Raw genomic sequence first — 17,679 nt, 5'->3', positions numbered from 1 at the left:
ATGTTTATTTCACTGTGATTTTCATTACTTATTATTTTACCAAGCCATACATGCTTTATATTTTGAGAACATAGCACATTTTATTTGACAAAGAAGACATATTTATCTGATTTTCTGAGCATTATCACTATATGACATATCTAAATCTGAAGTAACACATGTAATGAAATATACAACTAGTCTTCATTAGCAGCTCTGACACACGCTGATGTCCTCTGTGTTAGTTTCTGCTGCCCCCTGCTGGCACTTACCGGTTATAGCAGGTTATATACTTCCCTTTATTCTGACACATTACAATATTAATATACAGTAGCGCACATCAGGATGGATCCTGTTGTCACACCAGATGTATTCATAATTACTGATTCAGAAAAGTGTTTACGTTGTAGAGTAAGTCATATTAAAAGGACAGCGGCATGTTTACTTAGAAAAGTCACTTTGTAGTAAATTAAGCCTTCTGCTGTTCGGGGGATGACTGTGTGTGTCTTAATGAGGCCAATTAATCAAGTGCTGATCTGCTCATGAACACACACACACACACACAGTCACAAAACAAACACATACGGTCATACAGTAGAAGGTGAGTCTGTCATTGTTACAGTGGACCCTCGAGTTAAACCGCTGTTCCCAAAAAGTGAAGGACACAGTGACTGTAACAGAGCGGGGGGCGGGGGGAGAGAGGGGGAGAGAGTTAGTGGGATGGAGCGAAGGTCAGGACAAGAGAGGGAGATGCCCCAGGGAACCGAGAGACAGGGGGATAAAAAGACAGAGATAGAGAGCTGCAGGTGAGAGCTGATCTCACAGTACGAGGAAGTAGAGAGATGTCTAGAGAAACAATAGTTAAAAGTTTAGAATATGTTTCTGAATATTTCTTTGTGGTAAAAGTCTGAGAATTAAAACACTCAGAACAAGTGAAGGAATAAGAGGTGAGTTGGAGACACAAAGAACAAGAGGTAGTCAACATGGAAAGAGAGGAGCGCGGTGAGAACAGCTTACACACTATAGCCATCATTGTGCTGTGCTGTGGGGCCGTCAAAATGCTGCACCTACTGGGAGTCATCACTGTGGAGGGTGAGTCAGTTGCTACAACTACTATCACTGTGATCCAGTACCAGGCTGTGTTTTCACAGCTGTCTGCCTGGGAGCAAGTTATTGATAAAAAAACAGATGTGGATTATTCATGTGGGAATGTTAGATATGTTGGATTCAACGGCTTCTTTCTCAGAAAATCAAAGGAATAAAAACAGAAATAAACAAACAGTGAGTAAATGTTGCAGACTGTTCACTTGTTCAGCACTGGTGGAGATTTACACTCTCAACTGCATGTAGTGTAGTAATGAATTCTGAATTATTGCCATTAACCACTCACAGTAAAGCCTTGCCGTAGAGGGCTTGTGTATGTTTCTATACTGCTTTTGATATTCCAAATCTGCCATCGCTACTACTGATAATAATTATGCTGCAATACAACAAACATTGCTATTACTATAATGTCTGATGTCATCCAGCATAAGATCTAAGAAATCTCATTAAGTTAATAGTGATAATGAATAATTGCTAAAAGTGATAGCATAGGACGTCACTTGTGTTCTTAGCACAACTTTATCTTTCTTGGATGTTTTGATTAAGTCCACAGCTTGTAATGTACAGATCTTAAGTTAATAATGCATGTCTTCATGTATGTATACTTTCTAAACAGCAATATTAATTTACTGTATATATGAGCCCATTTGTTTGCTTTGTTGTTAAATTGCATGCTTATATGTCTTATTTTTGTACGTGCGGAAATTTCCTTTCCCTGCTAACATTGGTTTTTATGATAATTTGAGAGAGTACGAAATGAGGTGCCATTCAGAGAAAATAATTGCTTTTTGTCCACAAAGACACTTTTCATTCTGATCACAAGTTCAGTGTTTACTATTTGAGAAAATAAACCTCACACTTGTGTCATTAATAAAGTCAAGTCACAAATCACAAATTTACCTCAAAGGGCTTTACAATCTGTGTAGCATACAACAGCCTCAGAGCCTCAATATACTGTATGTGTATGATGCTATAAAACACATGCTAATAAAAACTGAAGTGACTGGTGTGACTTTTGTTTTTTTTAACAAGCGTAACTATACGTTGTACTTTGAGATGGAATGTCCTGTGCTGTAATAGATTTTAGTATAAGCATGTGACTGAGTGTGACGGTGACTGTGCAGGTGCCATCAAGGTTTTAACATGGACAATAGAGTCGCAGTGAAGCCTTTCAGGGGAGTGCATGTTCTTTAACTCTATAGGTGCATGAATGAAACACTGTGTGGGTGTTGATTTATGTGAACAGTGTCTTCTGTATGTAAGAGCATCACATCAGGATCTGTGTTTTGAATGAATTCACATGAATATGTGCATGTGCATCACACTATTTTGGTATGAGTTATCTATGTTTTGGTGTGTGTGTGTATGCAGTATACAGTAGGCTATACCTGAAGAGAATTGGGTGTGAATAATCTCACCTTGGGCATGAGTGTGAACCTCCACCTTAATATGACGCTGAGAAAGACTGAACTGCCTGAGTGATGACACAAATGGCCTTGAGGGGCTGTGTGAGCGTGTGTGTGTGTGAGGCAAGGGAAAGGAGCTATATAAAGAGAGACTGCTTAGCAACTCAACACTAGTTATACAAAGTAATAATGTAATGATGCCCCTGTAATTTAGAAAATGAGTGGGCACAGTGTAATAGGCTCTTGCTGAATAACTCAATTAATTATTGTTTGGTAACTATTACAGTTTAAAATTAGTTTGTTTTTTTCAATAGAATCCGATCAACATGTACAATGTTACCAACCTCTTCCTTTTACCTATAGTGTACCTAGTCTATAGTTTATAGTGCCACATTTGAGGGGATAAGTTTAGATCTGTGGTTTTGCTCTTAAACCATGACGGCAAAACTTCTGTGAAGTTATTTACCCGAAAAAGTCTGCTGATGTATTAAATGGGAACACTGGATACTGAATGTAAAATGGCTAGACTGACTGAGGTTTAATTTAGCAGTGAGATGAAGTTGTCTTCGCCTGGCATAGTAAAAATGCCGACCTGGTGCTCATGATTCAGCGAGAGAACAGAACTGAAGAGGTATTGGTGTAATGAAGCTTTGCAAAGCGCTAACGGTCTCGCCACGCTGATAGAAATGTTTCTATTTCAAGACTGTTGATGCTTCAAAATCTGGATTGCCAAGGACAGTGTGAACGTTGCACTTTGTGACACTTCATTAAAGCAGAGCAGGAGCCCTTAAAAATGCTTTAGCTCACCCACTGTAACTGCGCCGGACACTGTGACTCCATCAGCACCCATTCAAACCTCCGTCTGCTGGTGTGATGGTGAGTTCTGACTGGTGTGATGGCCGTACCAAAAACACAGAGGAAATTGTACTCGATCACCATGCAGTCCTTTTAGGTGGGAAGTCAACTCTTACAAATAATTAGAGGTCTACACATGCAACAGTCTAGACTGACACACCAGCCTCTAAATGTGCGAGTCCAGCAGTCTATCCTCTAAAACATTCATATTACAAGGATGTATTAGAGCAAAGCACCTATCCATTAGTGGGATTCTTTAACAAACTATAATGAAGCAGGAGGAGACGATAACTTCGTCTTTCTCATATGCTCCTCCTGGCAGACCCAGCTGGACGGGTCATCACCGGTCAGTGATGGACAATCAGACTGACATTATTCTGAAATGCCGTTCATAAAACGTACTATCTTATTACTTAGCCACCAGTACTTTTTTTTTTTTACTACTACACACTATGACCACTTTATCATATTCTGAACTTTTATTACAATTTCTATTAAATTATGCACAGTTATAACAGTGTGCATAATTATTACATTGTAGATTGCTTCAGGGAGTTTGTGCACGCTCCTGCAAATGTGTAGATGAGTGTCTGAGAGAGAGGGAGGGGCGGTGTCGGGCTTTTACACAGTCATGTTCACCTACGGCACTGTCAGCCTGTGTGTGTGTGTGTGTGTGTGTGTGTGTGTGTGTGTTGTCTCAGAGTCAGAGGTTTGTCCTCTCTCCCCTCCCCTCCAGCAAGGAGAGTAATGAGTTGTTAATCACAGGGCCGGTGAGAGGAGGAACATGGAGCTGTTTCTGACCTCTACCTCTCAGCATCTCCTCTCCTCTACTTCCCTTTTAAAAAACTTTTTTCCAGTAGAATGAATAGAAAATATTTCAAACTTGATGTGCTCAGATTATTTCCCCTTGCCCGGTCATACATCCACTTCCTTCTTTTCTACATTACTTGGATTATCTATCCTCCCTCACTCTTTTGCTGTATGTCGTGTGTGAGTCATATTAAGGAATATTGTGTCCCTGTGTGTTTCTCTTCAGACAAAGCTGATGATGACTTGGAGATGACCATGGTGTGCCATCGACCGGAGGGCCTCGACCAGCTAGAAGCTCAAACCAACTTCAGCAAACGAGAGCTGCAAGTGCTCTACCGGGGCTTTAAGAATGTAAGTGACCGTGCAGGTGCAACACTTCAACGTTTGATGTCTTTTTGGAGATTTGTTTCTCCTCATAGGTGCGTACAATAGATAGGTTTTCTTCTGAGCAAGCGAGCCAAGAGATTGGCTTCGAAGAATAAATACTTCACCCAATAATTCTGAATTATGTTTGAATATTATTTAATTAATTTGTGAATAAAAAGAAGAGTTAAAGTCCAGACAGACATGATCTGTGTGATATTAGACAATAATGCTTTATACAAACTGTTTTATTTATTTATTTATCACATAGAGGTTTAACCAATAGCCAGTCCATCAACTTTGTGTAATCCTTTAATTTATTCCATCACACTCTCTCCATCTGTTAAACCCTCCATCAGTCTCTGTCCACCTCTATTTGTCCCGTCCCTTGAGCTGGTATCTGCCGTTTATATCTCCCACCTCCTCACCCTCCCTTTCTGTCCCCCTCTCTCTTTCCAGGAGTGTCCAAGTGGCATCGTAAATGAGGAGACTTTCAAGCAAATATACTCCCAGTTCTTCCCTCATGGAGGTAAAGAGAGAGTGTGTGTTGTGCTGTTTGTGTCTCTACCTGTCTTTGTCTCCATATTGTTTCCAGTGTTTCGACGAGCGTTTTCTTCTTCTCCTGCAGATGCCAGCACCTACGCACACTTCCTGTTCAACGCGTTTGACTCAGCACATAGCGGCTCCATAAAGTTCGAGGTTTGCTTGATTCACACATTCCCACGTCTTTGCACACTATTGCGCAGGTTTTTGAAAAGTTCCTGTTCAAATAACATTCTTGTTTTTATTTCCAACTCCTTTTTAAGTTTTTCATTTTGTCTCTTTTGTCTCCATCAGGACTTTGTAACAGCTCTGTCCATCCTGCTGAGGGGCTCCGTCACTGAGAAGCTACAGTGGACCTTCAACCTTTACGATATAAACAGAGACGGATACATCAACAAAGAGGTGTGTGCCGATGTGCGCGCCTAACCTTCATTATTTTTCCAATTACTTTGTGTTTTTTTGTATTTTTATGTTAATGTTTCTCATTTGTGTGTGTATGTCTGTGTGTGTACTTCTGTTGTGTTTCAAAGGAGATGACGGACATCGTCAGAGCGATATATGACATGATGGGGAAGTACACTTACCCTGTCTTGAAAAATGACGCACCCAAACAGCACGTGGAAGCCTTCTTTCAGGTAACAACACCTGATTCCTTTTGTTGAACAACAACACAAATATTGATGATTGACCAAACATGGACGCATTCAATTAAAAAGTACTCACTCTGGAGAAAAACTGTCCCTGTCAGTGTTTTACTATTAGCTAAGATGTTTTTGGATAGATATTATTGCTGGAGTAATGTGTGTGTTGCATTTTACTGCTGTAGTTGTTTAGTTTTTTATTAATTTAACTACTTTATATACTGTTGGGTGGTTTAATATACAGCAGTGCATCATATTCTATAAGATCATGATGTTTGCAGCGTTGCTGTCCTGTGAGAAACTGTTGTCTCTAAAAAGTGAACTTTTCATGAGCTCAGAAGAACAGCTCTGTTTTCAGCTTTGTTCTGACGTATTTTCCAGTCACCAAATTTGGAGATCCATGGTTTTCACAGGAAGGGTATAAAAAATTGTGATCTGAAAAGTAACTAAAGTAAGTAAAGCAAAACATTTGCCTCTGAGTTGTGGAGGAGTAGGAGTGTAAAATTGAATAAAGTACAAACACAAGCACACCTTGAATTTGTACTTAAGTATACTACTTGAGTAAATGTACTGTATATTCCACCACTGGACTTTAATAGGGTGTGTATTTATTTACGAACTGCATTTGTATCTTTGATTAATATGTTGATGTCTTCCCTGACACACCTCAGACAAACAGCTTGACATTATGTTCTTTGCTCTCCACAGAAAATGGACAAAAACCGAGACGGTGTGGTCACCCTCGATGAATTCATCTTTTCTTGTCAAGAGGTACTCAGTCTGTTTTCTTAAACTTCTCTTCTCTCTTACAAACTCCCGAGGATCCCTTCAACACTGCAACAGGCCTTTTTCACTGAAGACATTTTGACATGTCACAGGTGTAAACGATGAAATGAAAGACGGCTGAATTCCATTTATAGAACAGAGCCATCAGTAATGGTATTAAAAAGCATAGCGTCACGTGTGTGCTTTTTCTATTGTGACAATTCAAAATATCTGCAGGAGCTTTCTGCGCAAAAAGTCAAGTAATGTTACTTACTATATACAAAAGGCCTTGTTTCCTCTCCCCTTACAACTATACTGGCTATTAATTATGGTCTTTGCTACCTTTTTATATGAATGTGTTTGTCTGCAGAGATCACTCACTAACATTTTACAGGCCTTTACTGCCCCCTAGTGGCCAGTAAACTGAATTAAAAGGTGATTGTTAGAGCTTCTTTAATTTCTCCATCTTCTTTGCACAGGATGAAAACATCATGAGGTCCCTGCAGCTCTTTGAAAACGTCATCTAGACAACAAAGAAGAGGGAGACGGTGCATCAGACAGAAGCACAGAGCGAGAGAAGAGTACAAAGAAGGAGGAGAAGGAGATGAACGTCCAAGAGAAAACAACGCTTGCAATTGAGAGGAAACAGGGATCTTGTCACTCTGTGTGGGACAGTGGCCACAGAACTTCACGAAAGGCGTCTTGCTGTAACAAATCCATGGCTACAGACCATCACTGGTTTTGGAAAATGTCCTTAAGACTTAAACCCTTCATTTGACCATCTTCCTTGTCTCCGTCTCCCTCGTCTGTTGCTGCCGTTGCTTTAAACCCTTGGACATTGTATAAATACTGATTCTCTCGTTTTGTCATTTGGTCGAAATACTTTTCTGTAATATTATCAAGCACAGGACTGGAATTCCTAAAAGCAGCTTGGCAGCGAGATCAACCAAAATGCATACTTGTGGTGCATTAGAGGCTTAAATAATGGCTGTTTTTCATCATGAATTTCTGTGTCAATACAACAAATGTGAGCAATATTGTGAAGCATGCAAGACAGAAGTCGTATGGCATATTTATATATTTGCGATAAAAAAAAATCTTCTTGGTGGCAATATACTCTTGCTAAGTGCATAAATTAGGGAAGGAAAAGGTCCGGGTGTAGCATCTCACAGAGCCACCTCATCTGTTTACAGACTAAATTCAGGCCTGTAAAGGTTTGCGGAGCTGATTTTGACCTCACCCAGCGGCAGTCTTACGTCTCGTGACAGAAGTCCTCTTTACTCCTACTGTGTGTGTTCCAGTGGTGTCAGTCAGTGTTTCAATGTCGTAACAACTCCGCTGTAGATATTTGACTGTTGTACCTGTGGCTTCTTCTCGCTGTATGGAATCATTCGTGTCCGTCTGTGAGTTTCTGATTATCTGTCTGTCTTTCTGTCAAATTTGGATATAGCTGTAATAATTCTACCTGCCACTCATTGTTAAATATAGAGTCCATTTAGAGGCGTTCTGGCATACAGGTGCAGAGTGATACAGGGGACATGCATGTGTTTGTGTGTGTGTGTGTGTGTGTGTGTGTGTGTGGTGTCCTGATGTGAAGTTTCTGTTTGCCTGAATAAAAAAATTGGTGTCACTTTTCTAGCATGTAGCTTCATCGTGTGGATCAAACTGACCGTGTTCCTGCTAGAGAGGAGAGTTTCGTCGTCAGTTCTGTCTGTGTAAAAAAAAACTCGGAGCGACCAGCCTTTCACTGTGAGGGAGAGACAAGAAGAGGGAGAGCTAGGAGGAGGAGGAGGAGAATATAGAGGGAGGCAAAGACGAGAGAATAAGACAGAAGACGAAAGAGACCTTTTCACTGATTCTGAAGGAATGGAAGCCATGTTTCAAACAAGAGCCATCATTTTGGAAATTGAGCAGAACAAATAAAAAATACAGATTTATAAATGATTTACTGTCACGCCCACTCACTGTGCTACCAATAGTGTAATAAAACTCCTTGCTGAGATGTGCTGTCATCTCTAATGTAACCAGACATACTTCCAGATAGACTGACAGACAGGAAGACAAACAGATAGACAGCTTAAAACTGTCATGAATGAAATCATGTGTGTATTGAAATATACTGTATAAAATCATAATATTTATCAATAAACTTTTCAAGAAACAAAGTTAATTCATGTCTACTAATTTTTTTTATCTTGTCACTTTTATAGCTTATAATTATCAAAACCTTAAAATCATTTTTTATGGTGCAGCATGAAGAGCATGAGAAAAAAAAGGGTCACAAGAACGGTTTATACTGTTATTTACACATATACAATGAAAGTACAAAAAGAGTTGTACATTTGCGCCTCCATCCCCGAAGGACACGGCCCACAAATAAAGCATGATAATGTGCATATGAAAAAAACGTCACCACCATCACTGAACATGCATCGCTCCCTTTATTACCCAACTTACAGCCTCTTTCATATTTTCTTCACTTCTCTCCCTTCTAATCCTGACATCTATTTTCCTTTTATTACCGCTCACAAAAGCATTTCCCCCCCATATTGCAACATTTTAGGCATAATTTTCCTTGTAGCCATGGTGATGCACCACACCTGTGTGTGTACTGGTGATTGTAGTTGGAGTGGGAACATTTAGAAGAAAGTTTAAGCACCAGAACAATTAAAGAAAAATATCTGAATCAGCTTTTATCTGCAGTTTTTTGTGTATATTTTGATAAAAACAGATCAGGAGATTAATTTAAAAATCAGAAACACATTTTTATGCAATATTGTATAAGTGTTGGAGTGAAGGCCTTGTCTTTATTTGGCTGGTGATCAGAGCCTTTCAAAGTGTAAAGTCTGTTTCAGAATGAGGAGATTGTTGCGTCTCACTGTGGAGAATTAAATGCCTCCTTCAGGTTTATGGGGTAAATGTCTTCCTCCTTATTCTATTAAAAAGAATAAGTACAAGCATAACAAGGACAATCACAGGGCGACAAGAATTTTTAATGACAAGTTCTGTTTCCTTTTTGGATTTGAAAAAGTCTCACCATGTTCTGTTCCCACGATTTATTCCAAGAAAGTATCTGCTTCAAGAGAGGCTTCACTCACCATCATTTCAGGTCCCTTGTGACAACCATCCACTCGCATGGCTGCGACCCATTCTTCAGTTTTACTGGTCCAACATTTATTTTTTTCTCCATTGCATGGATCAAAGTAAGTCCCACTGTCCTCATGTAGGCCTAATTGAATTTATTTATCCTCCCAGGGATAATAGATGATGCTTATTGATTACAGCGTGGTGTCTGGTCTCTATTCCCTCTCCTCGGCCCAGGGTTGGAGGTTCTGCAGGGCGTACAGGGAGGAGTTATGGGCGCACAGTGGATCCGACACCGCTGATTCGCTGAGGGACTTCTGGAGGGCGGACTGCTGCAGCTGCAGGATGAGCCGATTGGCCTGCTGACGCTCCGCCTCCCTCTCCTCGGCTGTCTGTCTCCTGAAGGAGGAACCGAGAAAACATTTAAACATTGATACATAAATACATAGATAAATAAAAAGAGGGGTTATGTAAGATTAAAGGGCAGAAAGAAAGAGTGTAGAAGTGTGAAAATGCACAAAAGCTGCGTGAAACAGATGTGGTGAGTTCTTAGAATAAAAATAAAATGATGTCTGGAGCGATGAAAGGACGACAAAATTTGTTTCAAGCATGAAACATTAGAAACATTAAAAAAAATGTCTTTGACTTCCAGTAATAATTGGTAAAATCTACATTTTGGAGATTAAAAAAAAAGAAACATATTTTATACTAGGCTACTTAACATCGTACAAATTGTAGAAGAATAAGAGGAACAAGAAGAGAAAAAGGAAACATGTCGATTAAACTCTATTAAAAGTGAAATGTTTATGTATGTGCTGCAGTTTTTTAGTTCCGTGTCGACCGGGTCAGTTCACAGGAAATGGCGCGTGAGGTCATCTGCTAAACGAGGAAAGTTTTTATTTTTGAACAAGACGTCTAAAACAGATGTAACTCCTCGTGGAAGGAGGCGATGGTGGCCCGGGTCTCTACGGGTGAAGAGTGATGAAGTGATGTTACAAATGTAATTACAGACAATTTAGACTTGAAGTTGAATTCTCATACCAACCTCCACTTGGTCCTCCGGTTCTGGAACCAGGTTTTGACCTGCGCGTCTGTCATCTTCAGACTCTTGGCCAGGGCTGCCCGCTCGGCGCTGGCCAGGTACTTCTGCCGGTGGAAGCGCTTCTCCAGCTCGCAGATCTGAACTCTGGAGAAGGACGTGCGGGGCTTTTTCCGTTTGGGAGGTGTCCGGTTCTGGTACGGGTGTCCTATCCGCCGAGTGACTGCGAACGGCACCAGAGCCGCTGCGGGGAAGAGAGAGACACAGACCGGTGAGTGGAAGGGGAGATTTTATACGGACTAATTCACTCCCCACTCTGTATGGAAATTCACGGCCATATATCACAGATATCTGCCCTGTCTGACAACAATTCCCTGTTTAGACTGTGTAAGCCTTGTGTGAAATATGTGGGATGAAATCTATTGTGAAGGATGAGTCTGGCCAAAGTATTGGAAACGATGCAATTATAACAAATAAATAAATATTTATCTTAAAGTTGATTGGGTTTTAACAGATGGTCTGCACATTACTCTTTACTGTGTTTCAGGCCTTTGCTAATAAAAGCTCCTGTTAATCTCAAACGGGCTGTGCGGCTGCCTGCGTGACAAAACCATTTAAACCAACTTTAATCTGTTTAATCTACAATTTAACTTTCATTACCTTTTTGTTAAATACAGAGGAAATAAACTATTTATTTAGATAGTATTTTTATTTTACCTTTCTCTATGATTTATGAAGTAAATTGTTTGACACCCTAAAAGGTTATCTTATTCTTATTTATCTTTAGTTTAGCGTATTAATAACATTTTAGTTAATTTTCATACAGAAATAAATGATGACAGACCATGCCTAATAAAAGAAGCTGTGTGATTTTACATTACTACATTTGTTTTGCTTATGACATGATGTAGAAAGCAAATATTCAACAATCCTAAACACACGAGTGAAGTCAGTAAGGCAGACACAATGTGTAATAATAATAATAATAATAATAATAATAATAATAATCTGTAAATGTAGAATAGGCTACTCTATTATTTAGAATAAAACAACGTTTTAAACTTGTACCCTGTTGGAGGTTATGTTTCTTCTGTTTTAATCCATTTAAATAATTAAAGTGAAAACATTTCACTTGGCTGTATTTAGCCTTTACAAATATTTGGCGCAGGTGTTGGTTTGTTTTAAAGGTTCAGCAGCAGTTACTAACGTTTTCAACATGATACAATATTAATGAGGGGAACTCATCAGGTCTAACAGCTGGCCTACCTGATATTCTGTCCTTGGCGAACCTGTTTCCTATCCAGGGGAAGCACAGCCCTCCAAACCCAGGGACAGCGCTCTGGACCGGGGCCGGGGGTCCTGGGGCTGTCATGGGTCTGTGGGCCGGGACTCGAATGACTCGGCTGCCCAGACTCCTGCTCTCCCCGTATGATCCTGAAGCCTCCACCGGAGGCATTATACCGGAGAGGGAGATAGACAGCGCGGTGTATGAGGGCGCGCTGGCCCCGGTCGGGCTTCCTAAACTGTAGTAACCGTCCCCGTTGCTTAAATCGGATCCAATTTGTCTTCCAGCCGTGCGCCCGCTTTCTGGCTCTGTACCGGCTCCCAGGATCTGGTCGATGCCGAAGCTGATGGGCTCGTGATGGGCCGGTTTGGGAGGAGGGCTCGGCGCGCTGGGTGCTTGCTCCATCCCCGTCGCTCTGTCGCAAAAAGGACGAAAAAACTGAACAAGACGTTTTCAGGGAGATTCACAGCCGGGTCAAACTGTACCAAAAGTAATCGCCAGTAGTGTCTCCATCGCTGTCCGTCCGTGTGCCCAGAATCCAGCGTGTCCTTGTTGTCTCTAACAGGCCTCTTTCAGAGGACTGGGTCCTCTCTACAGGCTGTGGTGAAAGTTTGATGGGCGTTTGGAGAGATGTGACGCTCTGTCCTCCTCTCAGCGCGTCAAAACGCTCAGTCTAGCAGCTCCGTCCTCCTCCATCCCTCTCCACCACTCCATTGGCTGGCACCGGAATGACTGATTGAATGTTAATGGGGGTAGGCCCACGATTTGGCACAATAACCAAGATTTCCCATAACCATGGGCGTCAGCTTGTTATATATATATGGCAAGATATGGCATCTTCATGCCTTCTGAGTGAGTCAGTGTTTGATGTTGTCTGTTTTATGATTATAATGGAGAAAGAGGGCAAGGAGCAACTTCATGGAAATGTATATGGTATATGTAACAAAAAAATCGCACCAGGGATCACTGAAGATCAATGCTCTTTTAGGCGTCTTTGGTGACGAACATCTAATATTTCATCGTTTCAACCAAATGGTGTTTTGTCAGCCATCTGTCAGTGTTCCGCCTCTCTCCATAAATACATTCACTGTGAACGGGTTTATAAGTTTTGATAACAAATGATATCAGATGGAAAAAAAACTTTTTACACACCTTAGGCTCTGATGAATTGATGCTTCTGCCCATTACAGCTTTTCAGGCTAGACACAAAGTGCGCATCATTTGTCCTCTTGCTGTCTGTGTCACCTCTTCAGTCTGTCTCATTTGACACATGTGGAATGCGCGGGAATATTAAGTTCACACGGAAACTGGTTGAAAGCTATTAGGAAGTGCTTTATAACGTGAGGACTATTTATCATGGATATCTTATGAAGGAGAGAACAAAAGGAAGAAATGCCAGACTCCATTTATATTCCTTTTAATTTAAACCCTTCACATCGTCCACGCCTTGTATCAAATGCGTTATTTTCATACTTTTTTCACATTCAGCTGCATTGTGGCGTTTAATGTTCAACTGTTTACAAATGCTGGAATTTTAAGATGAATCCAAAAATGATAAAAATCTTTCTCCAATATTCATAATGCCTTAATTTAAAGCCTTGAATGCTCACACCTTGTAACCAAATGCAGAGCTGTCACATTCACGTTGGTTTGATGTCTAGTTAAAGTAAAAGATAATGTAAAATCACTGAAAAACATTTACTTAATAACTCATGTCAACCGCTTTTATTAGAGATGGTAGTATTGGGAGATTAGTGAAACAGAAAATAATAATAAAAATGATAAAGCCAGAGTTATCACTTCACCGGTGCGTAATTACGCACGTGAAACCCACCACGTCTCTCTTTAAAATAAAAGGACAGCAGCCTAATTGAACATTGGCATTGAATCACCAGCACCTATTGAGCGTGGCAAAGCATTGCGTGGCCTTATTTGTTCCTGGTAGCCAGTGCCGCATTAAATGACCTGACAGGGGAAGGCCATGGGCTACTTCAGATAAAGTGTCCGGGCTCTGGAAGCTGCTAACCGCTCAGATTCAATGTAACAGGCGCCCAAAGTGACCCGATAATCACATTTTCACTAACTTGTCTCAGGGACAGACAAATGCGCATTGGGTTTGGATGCGGCAGGTGGCTTTTTAGGCTATCACATTACAGTCCTTTAACCAACTAATGCCCAGCATATTCATTTAGTGACAATGGGGTTTATATTTTCAGGCTTTTAACACATCTATCCAACTTGTTCATTAATCATCGTTTTTTGCAGGCATGTATTTTAATGTCTGAACGATGTGAATAATTAAATTTTAGTATTTGGGTTGTGCTGACTTCTTGGCTGAATTTTAGGCGGGCTTTTAGCAATTATTGTCAGTCCATTAGCGTTTTTGTAATCATTATCCATTATTTAAGAAAATGCAGCCTGCATTTCTCTGATACTGCTAAACTGCATTAAAAAAATCTTATAATAAAATAAAATGTAATTGGTTAAATTGTAACTTGTGAGGTTATAGGCTAGAAAATCAAACGGAAATGCAAAGATACTGTAGTGGGTAATATATATTTTAAAAAGCATCCGCTTCTCCCCCTTCACAATAAAGTCTTATGAAGCAATATGAGATTGGACAAGGCCCGAGGTGTTTGTTTGGCAATATGGACAGACTCTGAGTGTTGGCTGGTCCCCCCCTGCCATATGTGAGCTCACCGGTGGCTTTTGATGGGGGAGAATTGGTCTGTTATAGCTGTCATCTTTGTGGACATTTTTATGTTTCTCTTGATGACATTCGCAATAACAATTCCCCAACAGTAGCAATGGCGAACAAAACACATATTTCAATTAATTTAATTGATTTACAATAATTACATGGGCACTTACAGGACGACGCACAGCAAGATCACAACAGAATAACTGCTTCATGAAAGTTAAGGATTATTATCGTGACTCCTCCGCAGAGTGAAGGCAGTCCCCTCCAGCCTGTGCGGAGCAGACTGGGGTCCCACTGGTTGCAGATGTTGGGTGTTAGTAATCCGGTGTAATCCAATGATTATGAGTGATTATGACACATTAGCTTTGACCTACCGGGATACCACCGTGACACCGGTTATCCAAAAGCACACCAGGAGAAGCCCCAGCCCGCCTCCTGCCAGCCCTCCTGAATTTATTGATGGCCTGAATGTTGGATCATTTCATTGCTTCGTGATTACAGCAGAAAAGGTAAAAAATAATTGATACCAAGAGCCCACTTAAAAAAACACACACACATACCTCCCCCACCCCCCCTTTAAAACGCAGCTTGAGGTTATCTCGTTTAGGCCAAAATATTTAGATCGTGTTTCTGAAAAGCCTGCAGCGCACGCGAGCAATTAAGACACGCATCAATCCTCGTTTTTTTTCCACAGGCAATATAAATGCTGACACCCTGATTCCAAAAGTCCAAAAAGAACCGACAACAAAAGAGTGAAAGAGTGCGATTTGTTTGAGAAATTACCACTTGATCTGCATAATCGGGGGTCTGGGCTGCAGCTCGGTACCCGGGGGCTGCGTTTTTATTGCGCGTCTCTTCGCCGTTATCAATTTCAGCAGCGCGCCTGACTTTTTAAAAGGGGGACGAGGCCGGCTGCTTCTGAATAATGAATGACACGCTTTTATATTGTCGCTAAAGTGCCCGTGATGTTACAATATGAAAAGGCAGCGGTAAGTAATAGTGCATTTAAAGGGGATGTAGTGTATTATTATGATGTAAAAGAGAAGGAGAGAGGCGGTGGAGAGAGGGAGATGAGTGGAGAGCAGCACCCAGAGAGAGAGAGATTGTTTTATTACAATAAGAGGAGATGAGTTTGCCTCGCAGCGAAATGGGTACCAGTTAATGAAACTTTACCGCAGCTAACGATTTCCCCTCCCTCGCTCTAAAAACCGCCCTTATGAAATATTTAAACTATTTAATATAGGTAGTATTAAGCTGAAAGACACTGGCATCGGCCATCTGACAACATTTACAAGGCAGTGGATTTTTTAAAGTTGGGTAAACAAAGCTTTACGGGCCCGCTTTCCCTCAACCCACATACAACAAAAGTCGTGTAGTAAATCACGCTCACATTGAGTGCAATATAGTGAAAATGTGTTTTACTGTTGGGAGACTTGATTTGGTCTAATTTACACTTTTCTCCATACCACTGCGTCTTTTCACGCACACAGATGCAGCAGCTTACAGGCTCATCCTATCAATATAAGCCTGTCTATAATGGGAGGGATAGCCTAGCATGGCCCCAGTGTGTGTGTGTGTGTGTATGTGTGTGAGGGGGGGATAGTGTTTCATATTGACATGCTCAGTGGGATTGTTGGATGAGAAGAGAGGAATGGGATCCCCCATCAGGGACTCGGTCAGGGCCATCATCATCCCTGGGCTGTCACTGGACCACTGCTCTGTGCACCATGTGGACACAATTTATCTGCCAGACACTTAAAAAGCAGATAAACCACGTAAAATGTCACTGTAAATGCCAAATATGTGGCTTGGTAGATATTAAAGGATTTTAATTACCAAATATGAAGGCTGTCATCTCAAAAGGTTCTCTTGTACTGGAGGAAAGAGAAGTTGTGCCAGCAAAAATGTTGCTTTTTAAATGTTGCAGCAGATGATTAAGATGTTGTGGTGGATTATTTGATATATTCTTCACATGGAGTCAAACAGCAACAAATACAGAGACTTTCAGGGTGATTTTCTTGTACACAAATCAGTCATATAAGCTTTTTTTTCTGCAAGTATCAGGATGCATATTTAACCACATAAAGATGCCCTGATATGGTGGATATTTGTTACTCTTGAGGAACAATATGCTTTGACTCTGTGTGTGCGTGTGTGTGTGTGAGGGTAGACCCATGTAAGCCTGTCTGATGGTTGAATGCATGGCTGCTTCTTCACGCTGGTTAAAAGTCAGGGAGGGAGGGAGAGGAGGAGGAGGATGGAGAGGAAGAGAGTGAGAAAGGGAAGTAAGTAACCGCACAGACGTGAATTATAGGGATGGACGGAGAGCAGAGAGCAAAAAAAAAAAACAAAAAACCCAGGATGGGTGGATGGCTGGGATTGAGATGTGAGAGAAAGAGTTAAAGCATTAATGGGGATCATTCGGGGCTGATGATAATTGAACACATGGCTTGAGTTTTGGAAAGAGGATTCCCATAGCATTGTCTCGTCTTCATGTGTGTGTGTGTGGTTGTGCTTTCAAGAGTTAATCTCTGTCTTATCTATTCTGAGTGCTAAGTAAAAGTTTCTGTTTTTGTGGAGACATTTTCAGTCTGTGATCATACTCAGTGGCTTTCAGAGGGATCTGCCATCGACAAAATGACTGATGTAATTAATAAGTGAGTGTGTTGTTGCTGTTGCTTTAATGACTTATGACTGATTTACGTGTGTGTGTGCCAGTGTGAGTTTGTGTTTAAGAGCAGCTGAGTGCTCCTGAGCGCCCCTGGTCGTGGCGCTAATGTGTTAATTCATTACTGCTTGTAGCCAGTTGCATTGTGTCAGAGCTGTGTTTCCCGTCTCTCTCTGTCTGTGTCCTCTCCGCTTCATAAAAGCCGATTATGCTGCATGTCGCCGCCGTTCCACCCATTCTCTCCTGCCTCTTGACCTCCTAACCCCTCCTGTTGCCTGCCCGCGGGGCGCACATGCAGGGGAGGAGGGGAGGGAGGGACAGGGGACCAGCTGCCACCAGCCATAGTGCTCTGCTGCCTGGCAGAGGGAACTACTCCAGCCCCCTGCTTTGCTGGGCCTTCTGGCCCCTCAGGGTGGAGGGGGGGAACCAGCCTCAT

At 41.3% G+C, this 17,679-nt stretch overlaps 2 protein-coding genes across 8 annotated transcripts in view; one reads left to right on the top strand and one right to left on the bottom strand.

Annotated features, from left to right (window-relative positions):
* Positions 1–8,631, top strand: part of LOC139291840 (A-type potassium channel modulatory protein KCNIP1-like) — a 35,921-nt gene extending 27,290 nt beyond the window's left edge. For 3 of the 7 annotated variants that reach the window (XM_070913950.1, XM_070913952.1, XM_070913951.1), the window contains exons 2-8: positions 4,381–4,505; positions 4,977–5,046; positions 5,146–5,216; positions 5,355–5,462; positions 5,591–5,695; positions 6,410–6,472; positions 6,946–8,631. In XM_070913950.1, coding sequence (XP_070770051.1) covers positions 4,381–4,505; positions 4,977–5,046; positions 5,146–5,216; positions 5,355–5,462; positions 5,591–5,695; positions 6,410–6,472; positions 6,946–6,993 — 590 coding nt within the window. In that variant the 3' untranslated portion in view covers positions 6,994–8,631. Of the gene's footprint in view, positions 1–4,380; positions 4,506–4,976; positions 5,463–5,590; positions 5,696–6,409; positions 6,473–6,945 lie in introns of all 7 variants that reach the window. The other 4 variants (XM_070913945.1, XM_070913947.1, XM_070913948.1 and 1 more) reach the window with 2 other exon arrangements.
* A 1,134-nt stretch (positions 8,632–9,765) lies between these two features.
* On the bottom strand, positions 9,766–12,279 carry tlx3b (T cell leukemia homeobox 3b). Its single transcript, XM_070913953.1, has 3 exons — positions 11,856–12,279; positions 10,596–10,833; positions 9,766–9,949 (listed from the first exon to the last, which is right to left on the bottom strand). Exons 1-3 carry the CDS (start codon positions 12,277–12,279, stop codon positions 9,766–9,768), a joined length of 846 nt encoding a protein of 281 aa, XP_070770054.1.
* Positions 12,280–17,679: the final 5,400 nt, after the last annotated feature.

The sequence above is a fragment of the Enoplosus armatus genome, chromosome 10 (genome assembly GCF_043641665.1).
Source record: "Enoplosus armatus isolate fEnoArm2 chromosome 10, fEnoArm2.hap1, whole genome shotgun sequence".
Classification (NCBI taxonomy): Eukaryota; Metazoa; Chordata; class Actinopteri; order Centrarchiformes; family Enoplosidae; genus Enoplosus; species Enoplosus armatus.
Note: the sequence above shows the minus strand (reverse complement) of the source record. Positions and strands in the feature narration are given on the sequence as shown.